The following is a 25,692-nucleotide window of genomic DNA, read 5'->3' as shown; positions in this document are numbered from 1 at the left end:
TTATAAGTATTTATTTTTAGATTTATCAAAGTAGGCTCAACAAAAAGACCAAAAACAGAACAATGATTTTTTTAAAAGAAATAGCCGAGTAAGAGCGTATTTTATAAGTGTAAAAACTAATGTTACTGGGTAGTTTTCTAGGTGCTTATCATTTGTAATGAGGCAGTTAATTTTTTAAATGGTAGGTAACCTTAATGGTAGGGGACCTTTTACGTCATTAGACTTCGACACTCGTGTAAAATGATATTTAAAACGTGCTATTATATTATATGATATCATTATAGTTATATATGATATTGTTTAATAATAATTAATGTGAAATAATTGCTAACTATGCCCCATAATTAATTATTTTTAACAATTTTTAATTTAGGGCGAATTCATGCAAAACAAGGGTAAATAAAACCATAATCGTCAGTGGAAGCACTTCTGTAATGTCAAATTGCAAATTATGCCCTACCAAGTTTAAAAAGGCTAGAGTCCAGAGCCGTAAAATCAGTTTTTAAAAAATGCCAAAGAAATGACAGTTGTTAATGTCATTAATTTTTTAAAATATAACGGAAAAAACAAATTGGACGAACGGCGGGCGACGGACGATAACATTTTATTACGAATTAAGTTATTTCATATGTTATTGATTGAGTTATTAGAAGAGAAAATAATTGAGAGAAGATCAACACGCGTTACAAACCACATAAATGGAATCAACTCGGAGAAACAGTAAATACTTATATTTTTATGAATAAGGCTAATATTTTCCTTTATATTAATTTAATGAAAGTTAGAATAGTTTATCTTTGATTTTACGGGATAAAAGTAGTCTATATACAGTCTTTGTACTAAGTTCTTGGCTTATATAGCTTAGGTTAAGAGTTTGTTCATATTTGTTGCCCTAGTTCTATTTCTATGCTGTGGATAGTGTAGTTGAATATTTGCCAATATCGTTTGATAGATCTAAGTTATATTTTTAAAACATAATATATGTATGTTTACTGTCCCAAACAAGCGTAAATTAAAAATTTATAACACCCCCGACAAGTGAAGGTTACAGTGACTAGAAAAGAGCTGATAACTTTCAAACGGCTGCACCGATTTTCTTGGATTATACCTAAGAATACTCTCGATCAAGCCACCTTTCCAACAAAAAAAAAAAAAACTAAATCAAAATCTATTTATTAGTTTATGAGCTACAATGCCGACAGATACACAGATACGCACGTCAAACTTATAACACCCTTCGTTTTGGGTCGAGGGTTAATTTATAAAAATAAAAAATATATCCATTTCTAGGCTCCAACATATGTACTTACTTACCAATTAGACTATGCCCGCAATGTTGTCCACGTGGATTAAGTTTTTTATCCAGTGGGAACTTCGATTTTTTTTAGGATCAAAAGTAGCATGTGTCCTTCCCCGGGATCCAAGATATCCCTGTACTAAAATAAATAAAAATATAGGCTCCAAAATCTGTACCTACCTGCCTGTTAGATTATGCCCGCTACCTTGTCAACATGGATTAAGCTTTTTTAACCTGGTGGGGAACTCTTCGATTTTTAGGACAAAAGTAGCCTTCCCCGGGATCCAAGATATCCCTCTACCAAATTTAGTCAAAATCGGTTGAATGGATGGGCATTTATAGGTACCTAATATGGATAGAATCTAAAAAGGTTTAGTTCATTGAAATGGATGAAAAGGAAACTGAAAGGCTGATATTGTCTCATTTCATTATATTTTATTGTAGTTAAACAATGATGAACTATCATCATTTCAACCTGTTGCCGTCCCACTACTGAGAACAGATCTAGACCATATCACACAGTTGGTGATGGGTTCAAAGTAAAAGTGAGATCATTTATTCAAAGTAGGTACTATTGTAAAGTACATTTTTTAACCCCCGACCCAAAAAGAGGGGTGATATAAGTTTGACGTGTGTATCTGTGTATCTGTCTGTGGCATCATAGCTCCTAAACTAATGAACCAATTTTAATTTAGTTTTTTTTTTTTGTTTGAAAGGTGGCTTGACCGAGAGTGTTCTTAGCTATAATCCAAGAAAATCGGTTCAGCCGTTTGAAAGTTATCAGCTCTTTTCTAGTTACTGTAACCGTCACTTGTCGGGGGCGTTATAAATTTTTAATTTACACTTGTTGATAGTCAGTTGTTAGATTTGTTAGATGATATTACAATAGTGATGATTAATTACATTGGTTTAAAACTAAAGCTATGAGTTCATGATTAATTATTCATGATCAATTATTCATGATTCATCACACTAATATTATAAAGGAGAAAGTTTGTATGTGTGTGTGTGTGCATGCGTGCGTGCGTGCGTGCGTGCGTGCGTTCGTGCGTGCGTGCGTGCGTGCGTGCGTGCGTGCGTGCGTGCGTGCGTGCGTGTGTGTGCGTGCGTGTGTGTGTGTGTGTATGTTTGTTACTGCTTCACGCAAAAACTACTGGATGGATTGGGCTGAAATTTAGAATGGAGATAGATTATACCCTGGATTAGCACATAGGCTACTTTTTATCTCGGAAAATTAAAGAATTCCCACGGGGATTTTAAAAAACCTACATCCACGCGAACGAAGTCGCGGGCATCAGCTAGTTATTCATGGTTCATGATTATGATGAGTCCTTTTCCAGAGTCCCACTTGAGAGACCTACTAATGTTAATCAGTAAAATGTCGCTGCAAGACTGTTGTGTGCACGTGCCATCAGAGTTTGGTCTTCATTGGAACGAGGTATCTCGTGCAGTACGGAATTCCAGACTGCCCATGACTCCAACCAGTGTTGCCAGTGTGCTGTACAAATATGCTGCGAAGACATTCAGTGAAGACGAGATTGCACACATTGCATCAAGGTTGAGACTCAAATGTAAGTATTTGACTTGCAGGCAATGAAAAGAGCTATGCTTGGGATGTCTCTGCATGATCAAATCATAAGGTATGTATCAAGAAGGAAAACTAAGGTAACTGGCATTGATGTGGCAAGAGATCAAGGTAGGTAGACAGACAGTGGAGTGTAGAACTCTCCCAAAAGACTTGTGTCCAGCAGTGGGCGTCTATCAATTGACCATGATGACCAAGTGAAGCAGTGGAGAATTATTCCAACCCATCTCTCCACGTGCCATCAGAGTTTGGTCTTCATTGGAACGAGGTATCTCGTGCAGTACGGAATTCCAGACTGCCCATGACTCCAACCAGTGTTGCCAGTGTACTGTACAAATATGCTGCGAAGACATTCAGTGAAGACGAGATTGCACACATTGCGGCAAGATTGCGACTCAAATGTGAGTATTTGACTAGTGATCCTTGCTAGTGGCTAAGCAAAAATTCCAAAATCCTCAGTGCTTGAATACCAAAGTCTTCAAACATGTGTGTTGTCCATAATGACATTTGGATCCAGGATATGATTGCTAACTATGGGCCTTATAAGAAAGCTCGGATCACTCTACAGGCAATGAAGAGAGCCATGCTTGGGATCTCTGCATGATCAAATCATAAGGTAGGTATCAAGTAGGATAACTAGGATAACTGAAATAGTGAATTGGAAAAAATAAAAATAGTTTTAGCTCAATAGATTGCAATGTAAAGAAAGAAAGAAAACTTTTTTTATTATATAAAGCGACCGACATAGCTCAAAGGATTAGCAAGCTGAAGTGGCAATAGGCAGGAACTCTTTGATTTTCCGGGATAAAAAGTAGCCTATGTCCATCCCCGGGATATAAGCTAACCCTGTACCAAATTTTGTCAGAATCGGTTAAACTGTTGGGCCACAGACAGACACACACACTTTCGAATTTATAATATTAGTATGAATTTTCTTCCTGTCCTCTTTCTCGTCTGCTTTGGAGGGTGCTGAGTCCAAGTTTTCTAAGTCTTTGTTCATACGGAAAAAATTTCAGTTCCCTAAGCAACTTAGTGGCTCAGTGTTGCCAGTGATGATATTCTTTTCTACATTCCAGCAATAGCAATCAGACCCAGAACATGGCATGTGATCAACTTAACGGACCAGATAACGGATGAACCTGTCAACATGCTGATGCAATCTCTTCCCTCAAGAGTTAAGCAGGCCTTGAAGAGCAGTGCCAATGGAAATAAGAAGCCTCAGGTATGTTTGTGGTTGAGAAGAATCTAGAGGAATTGGTGTACCTACAATCTTAATACTATATATATAATACAATAACTCAAAATTTAAAAAACCCCCAACACAAAACCTCTATAATAAAACTAGAAAACAGCTGATAACTTTCAAACAGCTGAACAGATTTTCTTTGGTTATAGCTAAGAACACATCAAGCCACCTTTCGAACAAAAAAAAAACTAAATTAAAATCGGTTCATTTATTTAGGAGCTACGATGCCACAAACAAATACACACGTCAAACTTATAACAGCCCTCTTTTTGGGTCGGGGGAGTTAAAATTAATATGCATAAAAATAAACTAAAAATCTGATTTAGAATGTACAGGTAAAAAAAGCCCTTTCATATGATATCCCACTTGGTATAGTTATCTTATTTTGAAAATTGAAACACATTTTGATTTTTTTTTATGATATAGCCACAAATTCACAGTTTTCGGATTTTTTCCTTTACTTCTGCTATAAGACCTACCTACCTGCCAAATTTCATGATTCTAGGTCAATGGGAAGTACCCTATAGGTTTTCTTGACAGACACGACAGACAGACAGACAACAAAGTGATCCTATAAGGGTTCCATTTTTCCTTTTGAGGTACAGAACCCCAATAAGTAAAAATTCTCTTTTACAGGTGCAAACTATGAAACTAGGCGATTTCATCTTCATAAGTGTTCAAATGGTAACCGAGTTGAAAGAGGGGAGTGTGGTATATGTTGTGAGTGCGCCCGGCATGCCGGTGGCACTGGTCAGCACGCTGCATTCCAACTTGTTGACAGCTTGTGTACAAGGTAGGTCAAATTAACTTAACCTGTCCTAATCCCACCTGATTGAACCCAACATGACCATAATAGCCCCAACCTGACATGATCTGGTCCAACTTGACTTTATCTGACCCAATTTGAATTTATCTGACCCAGTATTATAAACTAGAACTCACGTGGTTACATGTTTTCTGCTCTGGTGCCAAATCACAGTCTATTCACTTTTCACTGTCATCTGTCAAAGTCACTTTACACTTGATGTCCATCTGACACATGCTATTGTCTTTGTTAACCTAAACTATATACACCACACCCAGTAAGACTCAATTTGACCCATCATGACTCTGTCTGACCCCAACATGACTTAGTTTGACTCAATCTGATCAAACATGTCTCAGTCAGACGCTATCTGATCTAATTTTACAAAAAATGGTATTTTGTGTAAATTAAAATTGACACAAATTGACAAATTAAAAACACAAATTGACTAGCCTGGTAAGGTCTGACCTAACTTGACCTTAACTGACCCAATTTGACCCCAACACCACTTGGTCTGACTCTAACTGACCAAACATTTCTCAATCAGACGCTACCTGATCTAATTTTACCCAAATTGATTAGCATGGTAAGGTACCCGGCTGAGTTTGTTGTGGGCTCTTCTCAAACCTGGGCGCGTTTGGAACCCTCGTAGCTTTAGTTTTAAATTTACCTAATTAATTATTTATCACCAGTATTATATTATCATTTTACAAATCTTACATTCATAAAAAAAAAATAAGTCCTTTCATATGATACCCCACTTTGTATAGTTATATTACTTTGAAAATTGAAAATACTAATTATTTAAAATTTTTGTGATGTAACCACAAATTCACGGTTTTCAGATTTTTTCCTTTACTTCTGCTATTAGAGCTACCTATCTGCCAAACATGATTCTAGGTCAACGGGAAGTACCCTATAGGTTTTCTTTACAGACATTCCTTTTGAGGTACAAAATCCTAGAAACTATTATTAAGTTATTTTTAGGGTTCTGTACCTCAAAAGGAAAAATGGAACCCTTATGGGATCACTTTGTTACTCTGTCTGTCTGTCTGTCCGTCTTGTCTGTCTTATTAAGTTATTTCTTTCAGGTCTATGCTATAGAAACTACACAGACGCCTGCCTTAGCGGCAAAGACATAAGATCTTTGCTGCACATCGCCTGTAGTGACACCAACGCTGCCGGCGTCACTGGTATGTTATCTCATCTATTTTTTTTTCTCTCGTCTGGCTTTACACTGATTAGCCAATGTCGAGTTTGTAGTTATTTACAAGTTAGGAAACTATATGTATAAGTATGGACTCCGTCCGTACCGGCGCCCGCCGACACACGCGCGGCGCCCCGTTAGAGAGCTTCCCAGTCAGTTCCACCACCAATAAACACCAGCAGAACACAAAAACCGGCCACTTCTAACAAAAAAAACACTCCAAAAAGGCACAACACGCGCGCCAGCAAACGCCACCACAGACGGAGTCCGAAAGAAGTCTTTGAGTTTTTTCTCATGACCCTAACGTGCCCTAACTCACTGGAGATCGTTGGCCATCTTTTAATAGGTGGAGCCAACGATCTCAATGAGTTAGGGCACGTTAGGGCCATGAAAACTTTGACATTATATGGAAATTTTTACAATTTTATTTCGTCATTATACTTCAGCATTGTGTTTATCAGATCAAAGTAGCATGGGTACGTGTCGTCATTATATACTTGTAAAGAAAACCACTTTACCCATGGACACCTATTCAGTCATCATGTTCATCATGTTCAACCCATTTCCGCCCCACTACTGAGTACGGGTCTCCTCTCAGAATGAGAAAGGTTTAGGCCATAGTCTGCCACGCTGGCCCAATGCGGATTGGCAGACTTCACATACCTTTGAGTACATGGAGAACTCTCAGGCATGCAGGTTTCCTCACGATGTTTTCCTTCACCGTTAAAGCAAGTGATATTTAATTGCTTAAAACGCACATAACTGAAAAGTTAGTGGTGCGTGCCCGGGATCGGACCCCCGACCTCCGATAAGGAGGCGGACGTTCTAATCACTAGTTCTAATCACAGCTATTCAGTGCTTTTCTTTAATTTATTACTTTGTCTTTGGTGCATAAAAGACATAATATCCTGAAGGCTGTTAGTCTGTGGACTTAGCTTGTCAAATGTCACTACTGACAGTTGTGAAAATTGAATCTGAAGTTTTGTCTGTGTTTTTAAGTTAACGTATTTTTTGTTTTTATAATTAGAAAAGATTTGTTTACACCGTAAATAAAGGCTTTTAATGTTGTTTCTGTAATTGTATAGAAACGCAATTAAGTCTTGGTTTCACTTCCCGAATTCACTCAAGAATAATATAACATTATATACTAATTACCAAACACCCTGTATCTGTTTAGAAATGCCGGAGTACAGCGGGACCCCTTGCCTGATCCGTGGCGGCATCGACTTCACCAACGCGGCGCCGCTCAAGCAATACGTCTCCCAGAAAATTGGCCCCGACCCACCAATTTTGGAATTTTTGAAAGTCACCGCCGAAATGGACTTTTATGACCGCGAGATGTAAGTATTTTGAAATAAAACTCACTAAACGCTTTAAAAGCTAATTAAAAACATACTAACTTTACTATTTGTACCCATTTTTTATTAACCCCCGACCCAAAAAGAGGGGTGTTATAAGTTTGACGTGTGTATCTGTGTATCTGTGTGTCTGTGTATCTGTCTGTGGCATCGTAGCGCCTAAACGAATGAACCGATTTTAATTTAGTTTTTTTTGTTTGAAAGATGGCTTGATCGAGAGTGTTCTTAGCTATAATCCAAAAAAATTGGTTCAGCCGTTTAAAAGTTATCAGCTATTTTCTAGTTTTCTTGTAGAAAAGAAGGTTAGGTAACCCTTAGGTTCATAATATTCAAGTGTCAATTGACAAATGTCAAGTTGTCAAGATGGACGTTGCCTAGATATACATAATTATTTATTTGAAAATGATTTGTCGGGGGTGTTGAAAATTTTTAATTTACACTTGTTGTTCCATACCTCAAAAGGAAAAAAGGGCCCGTTTTTAGGGTTCTGTACCTCAAAACGAAAAACGGAACCCTTATAGGATCACTTTGTTGTCTGTCTGTCTGTCTGTCAAGAAAACCTATAGTGTGGTTCCCGTTGACCTAGAATCATGAAATTTGGCAGGTAGATAGGTCTTGTAGCTTAAGCAAAGGAAAAAATCCGTAAACGTAAATTTAAAAGGAAAGTTCCAATAGGATTACTTTGTTGTCTGTCTGTTTGTCCGTCTTTCCGTCTGTCTATCGTGTCTGTTAAGAAAACCTATAGGGTATTTCCCGGTGACTTAGAAGTCACGCTGGGGCAGGCGTGTTCTGGAGTGGAGACCGCGTATCAGCAAGCGCAGTGTGTGACTCCAACCCGCTGGACTGACGACCTTAGGTAGCGGGAAGTGGGTGGATGAGGAAGGCGGAGGATCGTGTGTGGTGGATCGCACTTGGAAGGCCTATGTCCAGCAGTGGACGCAAACAGGCTGATTGATTGATTGATTGAATAAAAAGTAATTATCTTTTTTTAACCCCCGACCCAAAAAGAGGGGAGTTATAAGTTTGACGTGTGTATCTGTCTGTGGCATCGTAGCGCCTAAACGAATGAACCGATTTTAATTTAGGTACTTTTTTTTGTTTGAAAGGTGGCTTGATCGAGAGTGTTCTTAGCTATAATCCAAAAAAATTGGTTCAGCCATTTAAGAGTTATCAGCTCTTTTCTAGTTTTCTTGTAGAAAAGAAGGTTGGATAACCGTTAGGTTCTTATTATTGTGTCAATTGACAAATGTCAAGCTGTCAAGATGGACGTTGCCTAGATACATAATTATTTATTTGAAAATGACGTTTTGGAAAACTCAAATACTTTGTTGGGGGTGTTATAAATTTTTAATTTACACTTGTTTCAGATTGGATAAAAAAATAAAAGTGACATTGCAGATTAAGGGTGCCAACTCACTAGACACCCTAGCCAGATGGGGCGCGATTGGGGCCATCTCACCAGCATCGCAGCTCTTCGACGTGTATTCCAATAAATCTAACCAAATAAAATTCACCAGTGAGGACGTTGATGAATAGTGGAATTTGATTATTCTCGTGAGTTTGAGATGGGCCGATTTGTTCGAACAATCGATTGAATTATTCGAACAATCGATTAAATTATTCGATTGTTTTATGCATGTTTTACTTATGCAATAAGACCTACCTACCTCACAAATTTCATGATTCTAGGTCAACGGGAAGTACCCTATAGGTTTTCTTGACAGACACGACAGACAAACAGACAACAAAGTGCGATCCCATAAGGGTTCCGTTTCTCCTTTTGAGATAAGGAACCCTAAAAATTAGCACTTATTTTTCATTAAAACTTTTTGACGATCGACAGAATGTCCTGTACTTTAATGATCGATGATTTTAAGATGTTTTTAAGTTAATTAAATTAAGAGGGCTCTCTCCGTCACTCGTTTCATATAAACGTAGTTCGTCTCTCATTGGAATACTCAATGGTATTTTATAGAAACATTCCGGGAACTAATATCTAAGCCTGTGGTTTTCAACATTTCCGGTAAAATATTCGGTTTCAAAGTTACGCGGTCTTAAAAATTCACATACAAATCTTTGAGCCCCTGTAATTTTAAGACAACATATTTTTAGAAAAATCTTAAACACCACAGGCACAGATATTAGTTCCTAGAATATGTCTGCGAAATTTCATGGACTTTGGTTGCTTAATATTCAAATGAAATTGGAACTACGATTGTATGAAGTAAGTGTCGGAGAGAGCCATGGATAAAATAAGTTTGTAAAATAAATTAATATTAATTATTATGATGATTATATTTTGTATGATGTGATAAATATTATTTAACTAAAAGAATAATAAAATTAGTAAATGAAATGTTTTCATATCTGTTTAATTTGTACGATCTTTTCCGATACAGTAGTATTGCCATATACCAGTGATTCAATCTAGAATGAGGAACTTAACTTTCTAGCGAACGTTTCATAAAATTATAATAGACTAGCTTATGCCCGCGACTTCGTTCGCGTGAATGTAGGTTTTTTGAAAATCCCGTGAGAACTCTTCGATTTTCCGGAATAAAAAGTAGCCTATGTGCTAATCCAGGATATAATGTATGTCCATTCTAAATTTCAGCCCAATCCGTTCACTAGTTTTTGCGTGAAGGAGTAACAAACATACACACACATACAAACTTTCGCCTTTATAATTTTACTAGCTGATGCCCGCGACTTCCTTCGCGTTGATGTAGGTTTTTTAAAAATCCCGTGGGAACTCTTTGATTTTCCGGGATAAAAAGTAGCCTATGTGCTAATCCAGGGTATAATCTATCTCCATTCTAAATTTCAGCCCAATCCGTCCAGTAGTTTTTGCGTGAAGGAGTAACAAACATACACACACACACACACACACACACACACATACAAACTTTCGCCTTTATAATATTAGTGTGATGTCTCTGCTGTGCCCTTTGGATTGTTTTTTAGGTCATATCAATCAATGATATAATATGACGAGTATGGATCGTTTCAACCTGTGGTTTCAATTGTTATTGTGGTTGGTTGTGGTCATTGCAATGCATGAGAAGACGCAGATTTTGTTTATTTTCATTTGATTTTCATTTCATTCATTCATGGAAATAAACAAAATATGGGCCGATGACTTGGGCAGACAGGGGAGCCAACATAACGCCATAGAAACTCATTAGAAAGAAACTTTATTTTTTCTCTCTCGTCTGGCTTTACAAAGATTAGCCAATGTCAAGTTGGTAGTTATTTGTAACAAGTTAGTTAAACTATACAAGTGTGGACCCCGTCTGTGCCGGCGCTCGCCGACACACGCACGGCACCCCCTTAGAGCGCTTTCCAGTCTGTTTTAACAAAAAAAACACCGCAAAAAAGCAGAGCACGCCCGCCAGCCAACACCAACACAGACGAAGTCCTAGAAAGAAACCATACGTTGAAACTTTTGAAACGATCCATAACTGTGTAGTCTATGGAGATATGGACGTCAGCCGTTTTAGTTTTTATTTCTTCATCCAGGTGTCTAACCAGAAGGCAAATTAAGCAATTGGCTAGGGCATCACGTCTGAGGGGGCACCAGAAGAAGCACAAAAAAAATCCGCCCTTGGGGCATCACGTCTCACTCACGTCACCAAAAACCACACCAAAAAGTGTTTCTAGGACTAATTTGAAAATTCGCACGTTTTAAGTTGACATAGAGTCGATCTAGAGTCATAACCCCACTCCCGCTTGCCCACTCGCTGCCCGCTTGTGCATTCGACAATTCGAATGCCCCCGAAAGCCGCAAGGCGCATTTCAATAAATAAATAAATTATGCTTTGGTTTTTATTGTTGTCGCACCTAACTACTCCACTTCTAAAGTACCTACATTACATCTCATCATCTTATTTTAACTAATGTTTTTAGGCGATAAAGGTTTAAAGACCGATTCTAGTTGACAAACGGATATGGGGGCCCATAGGCATGGATTGCTTAGGGCACCAAGTAGTCTTAATCCGTCACTGCCAGAAGGGTAATCGGAATCCAAACTGTAATAAGACTGTAATATCTCACTGTCATGGGTCGCGTGGTCATTTCAATCTCAATTAATATTCTTATTTTTTATTGGTTTTTTTTTTTATTTTTATTCACTATAGGTACCTAAGCGCTTGACCACAATCACACCTGATGGAAAGTGATGATGTGGTCTAAGATGGGACGCGTTTACCTAGAAGGTGCCTATTCACTCTTGTTTTAAAGATATCCGGATTGTAATTGGTAGGAAACACAGATCGCGGAAGAGTATTCCAAACCTTAGCCATGCGTATGAGGAATGAAGACGCAAAACGTTTCGTGCGTGTAGATGGAATGTCGACGACATAAGGATGGAAACTCGTCCGACGTCTTGCGGTTCGGTGGTAAAATGGTGAAGGGGGGACAAGATCGAAAAGTTCCTTGCACACTCTCCGAAATATATCCTATAAAACATGGTTATTTATTGTAATTAATAGTCTAACTATATATTTTGCACGCAATACACAAATGGCAAAATGTGAAGGACCAAGGACCTGTCAATGTATCTACCATCATTGTTACTCACATTTCGCAAAATAAAGAATCATTTCATTTCAAAGTAGTGCAGTTCATGTGAAGCAGAAATAAAAACGAAAACGAAGAACTGGCGAATGGCTGACGTAGCAATATGTCCATAGACTAAAATCTTTTCATTTCATCATCGTGCATTTTCAGGGCGCTCCTTCTTCATAGACCTCAGCATTGCTTGTGAAACGTATATAGCCTAGTGGTTAGAACGTCCGCCTCCTAATCGGAGGTCGGGGGTTCGATCCCGGGCACGCACCACTAATTTTTCAGTCATGTGCGTTTTAAGCAATTAAATATCACTTGCTTTAACGGTGAAGGAAAACATCGTGAGGAAACCTGCATGCCTGAGAGTTCTCCATGTTCTCAAAGGTGTGTGAAGTCTGCCAATCCGCATTGGGCCAGCGTGGCAGACTATGGCCTAAACCCTTCTCATTCTGAGAGGAGACCCGTACTCAGTAGTGGGGCGGAAATGGGTTGATCATGATTGTCTTACAATAAAAGAAAGAAAATTAAAAACAAAAAACAAATTGTAATTTATAATAATTGAACTTTTTTATTTATACTTGCCGGAGGGTTTCCTATATATTTCAAAGATTCTCTTTCTCGGTCCTTCTCTGGAATGGGTTCATCAAAATTATACTTTTCCACTACTAAGGGAAAATTTGCCATGAAATTCGGTGTTACCATTCTGAAAGTATCTCGAGTAGGTAGTTTGGTTCCGAATTTCGATTTTTTCGACTTTTGGGATGCTGTTACAGTATCAATAGTAACTCTTTCATTGTTATCATACCACAAATTCTCGGTTTTAGCTTTTATTTCCTCAGAATCGATATTTTTTTCTTTATAATCGTAATTATTTGGTGGTTTTATTGATTTTTCGGTATCCCTCGCGTTTTTATTGATTTTAGTTTTTACTGTAGCGTGATTGTTATCAAAGTTCTTTTGGAGATAATGATTTGTATTGATTTTGTATCTTTTATTACTTAGAATGTTTTTATTATGTTGGTTTTCGTCTCTCTTATAAGATATATTTTCAGAACTTGCGTAAATATGTTCTTTTGCTGGCTTAACGTAATCTTCATAGCTATCATTTTGTGTGAAATCAATTTTTTCAAAAAAACCACTTGGATCTGTTGTTGATTCCATTTCTTTTCCTTCCTTTTCATTTGGTCTTGGATATTTTACAGCTGGATATAATTTTTTTGAGTTTTTTAAAGGCATAGCTTCTTCATAATCATCTTGTTCTACTGTTTTTGTAGCTTTGATTTCTTGTTTGACTTTGGGTTTGTTAAATATCTCTTCTTTATAATCCGGCGCGTCCACGAAAGGTGACATTTCTTCAGTATTTAGCTGATCCTTTAAATTTTTTGACTTTTCTTCCAAATTAACTTGCTTATTTCCATTTTTAACCTTCTTTTTCATGTTATACGGAGCGACATTTTTATTATTATACGTCTTAAGATTATTAAGTTTTATCATTTTATCGTCTTTCTCATCTTTTCTAATGTTATTCAGATAAGTCGGTTTGAGTTCCATTGCTAGTCTTTCCTTAACTCTTTCGACTAACTCATCGAAAGTGTTTTGACTAATATCGAATGTTTCTTTATCTTCTTTTGGTTTTTCTTTACCTTTTATTGGGGGATGTTTTTCTTTACCTTTTATAGGGGGGAGACTATCATTAACGATCTCGGATGATGATACTTCTTCAGAATTTTCGGAATCGGAGCGTAGATTTTCTCTCAAATACGGCTTAGCTATTCGGGCTAGGCTCTCACCTAAGATTTCTGGTTGTAACTTTTTGGCAATTGCTCGAAAATCGTCAAAATTCGCGGCAAACAGTAGATAACCGTTCATTAGTCTTACTAAGATGGAAAAGTAGCCTGAAAAGGATGTAACAGAATTAAGATTTGACTCTTTTTTTTTAAGAATATTAGTCATTTTAATTATGACTAACATTCCCCTTTCCCCTCCAACTAAGCGTTAAGCTTGTGCTAGGAGTAGGTAAGAGAAAGTGCAACGAGTGGGGTTTGAATCGCCGACCTTTCGGATTTCAGTCCGCTCCTATCACCGTTGATTTTATTATTATTATTAGTAGTATTGATTAGAAGATGTGAAATCTACGCTACGAAAATATGTGACCGTTTCCACCAATACTAAGCTATGCAGCTGTCCGAGGAGGATGCGCTGGGAAGATGCGCCACCGCAAAGTAGCTGCGCGAGAAAGATGCGCATTATAGGTATACTGCTCTGCACCACCGTCGACGGCCCATAGCACGCATCCTTCCATATAAAAAACACTAGCTGATGCCCGCCACTTCGTTCGCGTGGATGTAGGTTTTTTGAAATTGCCGTGGGAACTCTAATTTTCCGGTTAAAAAGTAGCCTATGTGCTAAACCAGAGTATAATCAATCTCCATTCTAAATTTCAGCCCAATCCGACCAGTAGTTTTTGCGTGAAGGAGTAACAAACATACACACGCACACACACACACACACACACACACACACACACACACACACACACACACACACACACACACAAACTTTCTCCTTTATAATATTAGTGTGATGTGATGTGATATCTTAGTTCAATCCGTTTCCACCAGTGCTAAGCTATGCGCACCAATGAATATGATTGGTGGATATCAAACGCATCCATAGCAACGTAGCAAAGCACATCTCTGATGAAAAAGCAGCCTAAAGGTTAAATACGACATTATGTCGTCTGAATTGTCCCCTAAAGAAGCCCCTATCTTCACTATGAATTCCAGGGTAAGATGGCCAAAGAAAAAAAAATTATTTCACAATTTTTAGTGGCCCCACTGTACTATGCCCAGTTAAACCCCTACTGTTTACTAAGCTATTACACTGATCGCGGGCAATTCGCTCTTATCCATTGAGGAGTTCTGTTCTCCATCTCCGAAGATATTCATCAGATCTTCACCAAATTTATATGGGACCACCTGCACAGTATACCCTTTCAAACAAAAAAAAATATTTTCAAATCGGTCCAGGGGTCTTTGAGTAATCGGGGAACATACCAAAAAAAAAAAAACACGGTAGGTATTTGAGTTTCGATACCGTTCGCAATATTGTTATACTTACACACATGAAGCAAGTGCGATAAAAAATGCATTTTGTTTTATTGGTACAATTTAAATTGGTTTATAAGCACTAGAAATTGGGTATTTTCCTACTTTTGAATTCGATAAATATTATTACTTTATTATAAACTAGGATAAAAATAATGACGTGCGCTGAAAAAAATTTTAAAATCCAACAAAGATTTACATAGTTACAGGCATCTTAATTTTGGAGTGGGGGGGGGGGGCTTCTATCCCTTTCTCGCAAACCGAAAATTTGTATGAAACCGCACGAAGCTACTATGGCATTCGCACGGAGTGACGTCAAAACGCTATTATCGCTATCTCTGTCTAATCTGAAATATTTAAATGCTTATAACTTTTTTTGTTATTTGATCGATTTAATTAGTTTTTTCAGTTCACGTCATTATTTTTATCCTAGTTTATAATAAAGTAATAAAAAAATTAGAGTAAAATACCCTATTGTACATAATATAAGTTAATTTATTTAACAAACACAGTGAAAAAGGAATAAACTAAACAACTAAATAATAATAATTAAAATAATGAACCTAAAACTAAAAAAAAAAAACTAAAAATAGTATAATATAATAACTAAAATAAATTATTAAAGGAATTTTATTAGAAATTATTTTAATTATTAAAATTATATTATTAGAAAATTAAAATTTTGGTGACACAAAATGATGATTAACTTAGCGCCCACTAGCTAGCTTTTCGCCACCCAACAGTTTGGTACGGAGTTAGCTTACATCCCGGGGAAGGACATGCGCTACTTTTTATCCCGGATGTTTCCACAGGATTCTTAAGAGGGCTCTCTCCGTCACTCGTTTCATACAATCGTAGTTCCAATTTCATTTGAATATTAAGCAACCAAAGTCCACGAAATTTTGCAGACATATTCTAGAAACTAATATCTGTGCCTGTGGTTTTCCAGATTTCTGTTAAAATATTCGGTTTCAAAGTTACGCGGTCTTAAAAATTTTCATACAAATCTTTGAGCCCCTGTAATTTTAAAACTACATATTTTAGAAAAATCTAAAACACCACAGACACAGATATTAGTTTCTAGAATATGTCTGCAAAATTTCATGGACTTTGGTTGCTTAATATTCAAATGAAATTGGAACTACGATTGTATGAAACGAGTGACGGAGAGAGCCCTCTTAAAGGCCCATCCGTTAAACCGATTAATATGAAAGGTACGGAGGTTGCATCCCGGAAACAGACATAGCCAACTTTTTATCCCGGAAAATCAAAGAGTTCCTACGGGATTTTAAAAAACCTAAATCCACGCGGGCGAAGTCACGGGCATCATCTATTTAAATAAGTGTAAATAAAAATCTACAACACCCTACAAGTGAAGGTTACATTAACTAGAAAAGAGCTGATAACTTTCAAACGGCTGAACCGATTTTCTTGGATTATAGCTAAGAACACCCCCAATCAAGCCACTTTTCAAACAAAAAACTAAATTAAAATCGGTTCATTAGTTTAGGAGCTACGATGCCACAGACAGATACACACGTCGAACTTTAACACCCCTCTTTTTGGGTCGGGGGTTAATAAAATACAGGTGTATAAAGCAAAATCTTTATTACTCCACTATTATATTTTACAAATACAAAATTAGTCTAACAGTGAAATAATACATTTTTACATAGTTACGTGCACACAGAATAAAAATAAATACAAGTGTAAATTAAAAATTTATAACACCCCCGACAAGTGAAGGTTACAGTAACTAGAAAAAACCTGATAACTTTCAAACGGCTGAACCGATTTTCTTGGATTGTAGCTAAGAACACTCTCGATCAAGCCACCTTTCAAACAAAAAAAAAACTAAATTACAAGTGTAAATTAAAAATTTATAACACCCCCGACAAGTCATTTTCAAATAAATAGTTATGTATCTAGGTAACGTCCATCTTGACAGCTTGACATTTGTCAATTGACATAATATTATGAACCTAACGGATATCTAACCTTCTTTTCTACAAGAAAACTAGAAAAGAGCTGATAACTCTTAAACGGCTGAACCAATTTTTTTGGATTATAACTAAGAACACTCTCGATCAAGCCACCTTTCAAACAAAAAAAAGTAAATTAAAATCGGTTCATTCGTTTAGGCGCTACGATGCCACAGACAGATACACAGATACACAGATACACAGACACACAGATACACAGATACACAGATACACACGTCAAACTTATAACACCCCTCTTTTTGGGTCGGGGGTTAAAAATCGGTTTATTCGTTTAGGCGCTACGATGCCACAGACAGATACACAGACACACAGTCACACAGATACACACGTCAAACTTATAACACCCCTCTTTTTGGCTCGGGGGTTAAAAACACTATTCATGGGAATAGTATTAGAAATCACGTTTCGTCATAGTCATAGTCATTTATTCTTGATAATTTATGATTGTAATTTATTTCAACGGGAAGTATCCTATAGGTTTTCTTGACGGACACGAAGGACGGACGGACGGACGGACAGACAACAAAGTGATCCTATAAGGGTTCCGTTTTTCCTTTTGAGGTACGGAACCCTAAAAATTGAACAAAATTACGTTAACATAGCGAGATCCTATTTATATTATTTAAATGATTTATTATTTAACGAGTGACGTATCCTACAAATATTTAAACTCAAAAAAATTACGATTTAAAAAAAAAAAAAACAAAAACCATATCAAATTTTCAAAATCAATATATTACAATCGTCCGCCCTTTCCTTAACTTCATACTCAATATCAACTTTGGGTTTATCAAAACTGGTGCGTGAATTAACCCTAGTTATCATTTTCGCTTTGGGGGCAATTTTAGCTATTTGGGATTTAGCTCGAGTGTTGTGATACTCTTTCAAGTCTGCTCCTACCTTTACGTCAACTTTAGGCAACGCTTTAGTCTTATTTTCAACAACTTTAGCTGAAAACGATACAGATTTAGTTTTATCATCAACAGTTTTACCTAAAAGTTCAGTAGTTGATTCGGTTTTATCACTTTCATTCCGTAATGATTTATCTTTAAGCATTGTAACCAAAGCCGGTTTAGCTATTTCATCAACTTTAGTCGGAATTGTTTTAGATATAGTTTTTTCATCAACTTTAGCTGGAATTGTTTTAGATATAGTTTTTTCATCAACTTTAGCTGGAATTGTTTTAGATATAGTTTTTTCATCAACTTTTGCTGGAGTTGTTTTAGATATAGTTTTTTCATCAACTTTAGTTGGAACTGTTTTAGATATAGTTTTTTCATCAACTTTTGCTGGAATTGTTTTAGATATAGTTTTTTCATCAACTTTAGTCGGAACTGTTTTAGACATAGTTTTTTCATCAACTCTAGTATTAGGTGCGTTAGGTTTGAATTGGCCTATGCGTGTTTTTATGATATTCGGTTTGCTTCGAGTTCTAGATGCAATAGATTCCATTGAGGGAAAGTTTTTAACAACGAAATCTTTGTAAGAATCATTAAAAGACGACGGTTCGTCGTCTAACTCAGTTTTAGTTTCGATACTAACTTTTTCAGCTAAACTTTTACCTCTAACAGGTTTACACCTTTTAATGGAATCTGCTAAAGAAAACGCCTTCACTATTTTCGGTGCTTGGACATCTTCTTCAAATGTATCTTCCAATTTTGGACGTTTCTCTTGTATATCACTTATATTAGTTTCAATGTCTGTATTTTTACGCTTAGCTTCTACTAATTTACTAATATTAGTTTCAACTAGTAAATCACTAGTAGTTGAAGTGGTATTAGTGATTTGGATATCTGGTAAATTACTAGTGGTATTAGTGGTTGGTGCCATTTTCCGTTTGATGAGCGGCTCTTCCAATGCCTTGGTGATTTGTTCGTCAGTCATAATTTGATGGTCACTCATTGGTGGGTCTTCTAACTCTTCTTCGTCGTAGTTGGATAAAATTGACGTGATTTCTAATGCTTTACCTGAAAAAAAAAAAAAGATTTTTAGTACTAGCTAACCTACTCAGACTTCATTCTGGTGGATTACTGAAGACTCTTTCTTAATCTACATTATGCAAGGTGTTAGATGTCCGTAACATCGCAATGAGCTGAGGGTACGACGTTTTTCAAGATGATTTCAACTTTTCAAAGTGACTTCAATATTTCAAAGTGACTTCAATATTTCAAAATGACTTCAATATTTCAAAATGACTTCAAAAGCCTTACCTAGTATAATTTTGAGCGTGGCAATGTTAATCTTAGCCGCATCCACAACTATCCCCTCCATCAGCGTCTTGAACTGCATGTACAAGTCGTCGTCATCTGGTTTGAGATGCAACAGACTGTCGTAGTCCTCCGCGCGTTTGAGGAATGGTGTGATTGAGTACCTCAATTTGAGGGTGAGTTTGTTTCACTGTGGTTGTTACCTTTTCACTGCAGAACCGAAGTCGATTTTGGCACACAGATTGCTTGCATAATAAACAAAGGTGTTTCTCTATTCTTAAGAAGCTTTCTCCATCGGTGGAAACAAAAGGTGACTTCAAATTTTTGAGGTAACCTCATTATTTCAAGATGACTTCAATTTTTAAAAGTGACTTCAATATTTCAAAATGACTTCAAAAGCCTTACCTAGTATAATTTTGAGCGTGGCAATGTTAATCTTAGCCGCATCCACAACTATCCCCTCCATCAGCGTCTTGAACTGCATGTACAAGTCGTCGTCATCTGGTTTGAGATGCAACAGACTGTCGTAGTCCTCCGCGCGTTTGAGGAATGGTGTGATTGAGTACCTCAATTTGAGGGTGAGTTTGTTTCACTGTGGTTGTTACCTTTTCACTGCAGAACCGAAGTCGATTTTGGCACACAGATTGCTTGCATAATAAACAAAGGTGTTTCTCTATTCTTAAGAAGCTTTCTCCATCGGTGGAAACAAAAGGTGACTTCAAATTTTTGAGGTAACCTCATTATTTCAAGATGACTTCAATTTTTAAAAGTGACTTCAATATTTCAAAATGACTTCAAAAGCCTTACCTAGTATAATTTTGAGCGTGGCAATGTTAATCTTAGCCGCATCCACAACTATCCCCTCCATCAGCGTCTTGAACTGCATGTACAAGTCGTCGTCATCTGGTTTGAGATGCAACAGACTGTCGTAGTCCTCCGCGCGTTTGAGGAATGGTGTGATTGAGTACCTCAATTTGAGGGTGAGTTTGTTTCACTGTGGTTGTTACCTTTTCACTGCAGAACCGAAGTCGATTTTGGCACACAGATTGCTTGCATAATAAACAAAGGTGTTTCTCTATTCTTAAGAAGCTTTCTCCATCGGTGGAAACAAAAGGTGACTTCAAATTTTTGAGGTAACCTCATTATTTCAAGATGACTTCAATTTTTAAAAGTGACTTCAATATTTCAAAATGACTTCAAAAGCCTTACCTAGTATAATTTTGAGCGTGGCAATGTTAATCTTAGCCGCATCCACAACTATCCCCTCCATCAGCGTCTTGAACTGCATGTACAAGTCGTCGTCATCTGGTTTGAGATGCAACAGACTGTCGTAGTCCTCCGCGCGTTTGAGGAATGGTGTGATTGAGTACTTTTTATATTTGGAGGAGAGTTTGTAGTCTGTCGCGCTGTGGTTGTAGTGCTTGTGGTAGAAATGAACCTGGATACCTGCGAAACAAAAAATAAACAAAAAATACGTGTGGCACTCGGAGACTGCCGCGGTTAAGCTATTGCATAGCATTTTTTATCAACTTACTAGCTGACGCCCGCGACTTCGTCCGCGTGGATTTAGGTTTTTCGAAATCCCGTGGGAACTATTTGGTTTTCCGGGATGAAAAGTAGCCTATGTGCTGATCCAGGATATTATCTATCTCCATTCTGAATTTCAGCCAAATCCGTCCAGTAGTTTTTGCGTGAAGGAGTAACAAACATTGTGTATGTTTGTTACTCCTTCACGCAAAAACTTTCTCCTTTATAATATTAAGTGTGAAGTGTGATTTAATTAGGTACATGCGTTTCGTGGAGTCCTGGCCCCTAAACTGGGACAGCCCGTATTATAGCTATTTTAATCATAACTAACATTCCCCTTTCCCCCTCCAACTAAGAGTAAAGCTTGTGCTAGGAGTGGGTACGACAATAGTGCAACGGGTGGGGTTTGAACCGCCGACCTTTCGGAATTCAGTCCACTCCTATAACCGTTGAGCTATTGAGGCTTAGGGGCCATAGAGCTCCCACAGGATTCTTAAAGGCTTCTGTTTAACCAATCGATCTGAAACTTAGTAGGGAGGTAGCTTGCGATCCGCAAAATGGCATAGGCAACTTATTATCCAGGAAAATCAAAGTGTTCCCATGGGATTTTTTAAAACTCAAATCCTTGCAAACGAAGTCGTGGGCGTCATATAGTCACACTTCACACTAATATTATAAAGGAGAAAGTTTGTATGTGTGTGTGTGTATGTTTGTTACTCCTTCACGCAAAAACTACTGGACAGATTTGGCTGAAATCTGGAATGGAGATAGATAATATCCTGGATTAGCACATAGGCTACTTTTTGTCCCGGAAAATAAAAGAGTTCCCACAGGATTTCGAAAAATCTAAATCCACGCAGGCGAAGTCGCGGGCTTCGGCTAGTGGGTAAATAATTGATTTATACTTGAGAAAATTTAAGACTTGAATAGAATAGAATAGAATAGATTTTTATAATAGTGTGATTTAAACCAGCAGGCGGGGCCAAGAAGTATACACATAGCATCGAGGCCCCACCTAAAAACCGAATTAACTTTAAAAAAAAAATTAAGTACCTTTGGGGAACTCCTGTACAACAATGGTAGACGGACAGACATGATTATTCATGGATCTGTGCTTGTACCCATCTCTGTTGTTACAATGGTAATATCGCTTGGAACCATACTTCTCTAGCATAGCATAGCTTGCATTGGTTTGATTTTCCATGTCTGTCTTCCATTTTACAAATTCTGAAACAACAAGTGTAAATTAAAAATTTATAACACCCCCGACAAGTGAAGGTTACAGTAACTAGAAAAAAGCTGATAACTTTCAAACGGCTGAACCGATTTTCTTGGATGATAGCTAAGAACACTCTCGATCAAGCCACCTTTCAAACAAAAAAACTACATTAAAATCGGTTCATTCGTTTAGGCGCTAGGATGCCACAGACAGATACACAGATACACACGTCAAACTTATAACACCCCTCTTTTTGGGTCGGGGGTTAAAAACTGAAGTGTAAGTATTATTATAAATAGTATCTGTTTACAATAAATGTAAGTAACCGGCCAAGTGCGAGTGTGATTAATGCACTGAGGGTTCAGTACTCTGGAATTTTTACCAACATTTTGCACTATGAATCAAAAACCATTATACATTAAAACAAATAAAAATCTGTTTTAAAATGGACAGGTGATCATATTGTGATACCCCACTTGGTATAGCTATAGCTTACTTTGAAAATTGAAACACATTTTAAATTTTTTTTAAATGATGTAACCACAAATTCGGGGTTTTTCGGATTTATTCCTGCACTTGTGCTATAAGACCTACCTACCTGCCAAATTTTATGATTCTAGGTCAACGGAAAGTACCCTATAGGTTTCTTGACAGACAGACAGACAGACAACAAAGTTGTCTTACAAACAACAACAACCACAAAATCACGTTTTTCGGATTTTTTTCTTTATCTGTGCTATAAGACTTACCTACCTGCCAAAATTCATGATTCTAGATCAACTGTAAGCTAGGTGCAACTACACCTATAGGATATTTTGACACACATGACAGACGGACAGATAGACAGATAAGGGTTCTGTTTTTTTGAGGTAGGGAACCCTAATTAAAACTTACCCAGGCTGGAAGGGAAGAACATGCTCTCAACGTGGTCGCTGTGGCTGCTGACGACATGAAAGTCAAATGCTGTAAGGTTCGGGAACCATTCCCCACACGCCGCACACACACACAATCGCCCATCCCCTGTACTCTTCGATCCATCGTACTCATCGCACACATGCGTTTCAATTGCCCTGACTTTGCGCTTGCATTTTGGACATTGCTCTATGCGCACGGGTTCGATTAGACTTGGGTGGTCTGGTGACCTGAAATATTGAACAAGAATAAAGTTAAACAGGACTAAAGGACTTCGTCTGTGGTGGCGTTTGCTGGCGCGCGTGTTGTGACTTTTTGGAGTGTTTTTTTGTTAGAAGTGACCGGTTTTTGTGTTCTGCTGGTGTTTATTGGTGGTGGAACTGACTGGGAAGCACTCTAAAGGGGCGCCGCGTGTATGTCGGCGGGCGCCGGTACAGACGAAGTCCATACTTATACATATAGTTTCCCTAACTGGTAAATAACTACAAACTTGACATTGGCTAATCAGTGTAAAGCCAGACGAGAGAAAAAAAAAAAAAACAGGACTAAAAAAAAGCCTCAATAGCTCAACGGTTATCGAAGCAGACTGAAATCTGAAAGGTCGGCGGTTCAAACCCCACCCGTTGCACTATTGTCGTACCCACTCCTGGCACAAGCTTTACGCTTAGTTGGAGGGGAAAGGCGAATGTTAGTCATGATTAAAATAGCTAATATTCTTTTTTTTTTAAAAAAACCCCCACTACTACCTGCGAACTGCTGTTAGACACTAGACAGCGATAGATATAGTAAAAAATTGTTTTTCTGTCGCTTGGTGTATTTTAACATTGTAATATATTTATATTTATGAAATAAGAATTTTTGGTTCTTTCATTTGATATCCCACTTGATACAATAGCAAAAAAAATTTTTGGAGACCTTCACTTTTTTAGATGTAACATCGGTCAGGTTGATTTTTTTTTTTTCTTTAAATCTGGCTTTACTCTGATTAGCCAATGTCAAGTTTGTAGTTATTTTTAACAAGTTAGTTAAGCTATACAAGTATGGACCCCGTCTGTGCCGGCGCTCGCCGACACACGCACGCACGCACCCCCTTAGAGCGCTTTCCAGTCAGTTTTAACAAAAAAAACACTCCAATAAGGCAGAGCACGCCCGCCAGCCAACACCAACACAGACCCAGGTTGATTTTTTCCATATAAAATGTAGCCTATATCACTCAGACTATAATAACAAATCAATTGACAATCATTTATCAAAATCGGTTGAGTAGTTTAGGTGCTATGTTGGAAAACCATACTTAGCACTTAGACTGCTAAAATCATAACCCTTTCTTTTGGCTTGAAACGGTCCAGTTTGAGAAATTAGCTCTAGTATCGACTATAACTCACAAATTAGTCGATACTAGAGCTAATTTCTTAAACTGGACTTGGACCAAGTTAAGATTTTTATATAAACCTGTGAGGATGATACTGCCATTGGCGCAATTAAAGTGCCATAAGCCTACGTTGTCGTATTAGTTTACAAATTGCGAAAAACTAAATTAAATACGGGCAGGCCCGTCGCATGCCTAACAGTATGGATGGCTAGTGGATACTCACACAGCTATGTTTTGCCTGTCTACGCAGTGGTGCTTTTGTATGTGTTTCCGAGTGGGAAAGTAAGCTGGGAACCTCTTGAAACACTTAGGACACTCAAATTCTACTGTACTTTTTTTCATTTTTGTATTATCTGTGGCTTGTGTACATTCGGTTGGCACGGGTGGTGTTGCAATTTCAGCCACAATATCTTTACTTGTAAATGCTTTGTCTAGTATAATGGGTTTAGGAGCTGCTGCAAATCTTCCCCGACGCCTAGAAATAATATTATGTGCTGTACGTTGGTGCGCCGCCAAAGCGTCAGCAGTCATGAGTTTGCGGCCGCAATTTTGGCACTTGTAGGCGACACCTCTGTTCCTTAGCTTAACCGCGGTTTTAGCGCCCATCTCTCCCTATTTTGCGAAACATTTAACAAAGTTTTGGGTTCCTTTTCAGAGAGAAAAATAGTAAAATTCATGAAAGTAGCACAAAAAATTAAGAATAAAATGACGCGCAATTGACGTTTATTTTTTAATTTTTATCTAGCCTCAGAATTTAGACCTCAGTTTTGAATCTGCTCTGGATTCTAGCCTCTTATATGCACTTTTGTTTTAAATTGGCCTCACGGCTCTGGATTCTAAACTTTTTAAACCACTAGCCACTGACCTAGTTAATACACACTGGACCTGCGATTAACGACCGTTTTTTGAAAACTTGATTTTCACTAAACGCTGACACAGCTATGTTAACAAGTGTAAATTAAAAATTTATAACACCCCCGACAAGTGAAGGTTACAGTAAGAACTAGAAAAGAGCTGATACCTTCAAACGGCTGAACCGATTTTCTTGGATTGTAGCTAAGAACACTCTCGATCAAGCCACCTTTCAAATAAAAAAAAAAAACTAAATTAATATCGGTTCATTAGTTTAGGAGCTACGATGCCACAGACAGATACACACGTCAAACTTATAACACCCCTCTTTGGGTCGGGGGTTAAAAACAGCAGTTATTGCTGGCTAGGAAACTTTTGTTGAAACTTTACTGGTACTGTATCTATCTACTGTTATCGACATATTGCAAG

At 37.5% G+C, this 25,692-nt stretch overlaps 3 protein-coding genes across 5 annotated transcripts; 1 reads left to right on the top strand and 2 right to left on the bottom strand.

Annotated features, from left to right (window-relative positions):
- Positions 1-567: 567 nt before the first annotated feature.
- Positions 568-9,794, top strand: LOC123879425. 3 transcript variants are annotated; one of them, XM_045927130.1, is made up of 8 exons: positions 570-720; positions 2,638-2,735; positions 3,151-3,283; positions 3,959-4,104; positions 4,765-4,921; positions 6,025-6,126; positions 7,318-7,480; positions 8,866-9,793. In XM_045927130.1, the coding sequence occupies exons 1-8, from the start codon at positions 699-701 to the stop codon at positions 9,032-9,034; spliced, it is 990 nt and encodes a 329-aa protein (XP_045783086.1). In that variant the 5' UTR covers positions 570-698; the 3' UTR covers positions 9,035-9,793. The 3 variants fall into 3 exon arrangements, with proteins under 3 accessions (XP_045783085.1, XP_045783086.1, XP_045783087.1); XM_045927129.1 differs by lacking the exon at positions 3,151-3,283 and having other exon boundaries at positions 568-720; positions 2,638-2,868; positions 8,866-9,792; XM_045927131.1 differs by lacking the exon at positions 3,151-3,283 and having other exon boundaries at positions 2,638-2,868; positions 8,897-9,794.
- A 2,815-nt stretch (positions 9,795-12,609) lies between these two features.
- LOC123879412 (triadin-like) lies at positions 12,610-15,264 on the bottom strand. The gene is made up of 2 exons (XM_045927105.1): positions 15,185-15,264; positions 12,610-13,959 (listed from the first exon to the last, which is right to left on the bottom strand). The coding sequence occupies exons 1-2, from the start codon at positions 15,213-15,215 to the stop codon at positions 12,614-12,616; spliced, it is 1,377 nt and encodes a 458-aa protein (XP_045783061.1). The 5' UTR covers positions 15,216-15,264; the 3' UTR covers positions 12,610-12,613.
- A 2,470-nt stretch (positions 15,265-17,734) lies between these two features.
- Positions 17,735-25,153, bottom strand: LOC123879400. The gene is made up of 5 exons (XM_045927075.1): positions 24,635-25,153; positions 23,022-23,269; positions 21,962-22,135; positions 20,591-20,827; positions 17,735-19,141 (listed from the first exon to the last, which is right to left on the bottom strand). Exons 1-5 carry the CDS (start codon positions 25,015-25,017, stop codon positions 17,889-17,891), a joined length of 2,295 nt encoding a protein of 764 aa, XP_045783031.1. The 5' UTR covers positions 25,018-25,153; the 3' UTR covers positions 17,735-17,888.
- Positions 25,154-25,692: the final 539 nt, after the last annotated feature.

The sequence above is a fragment of the Maniola jurtina genome, chromosome 28, assembly GCF_905333055.1.
Source record: "Maniola jurtina chromosome 28, ilManJurt1.1, whole genome shotgun sequence".
Classification (NCBI taxonomy): domain Eukaryota; kingdom Metazoa; phylum Arthropoda; class Insecta; order Lepidoptera; family Nymphalidae; genus Maniola; species Maniola jurtina.
Note: the sequence above shows the minus strand (reverse complement) of the source record. Positions and strands in the feature narration are given on the sequence as shown.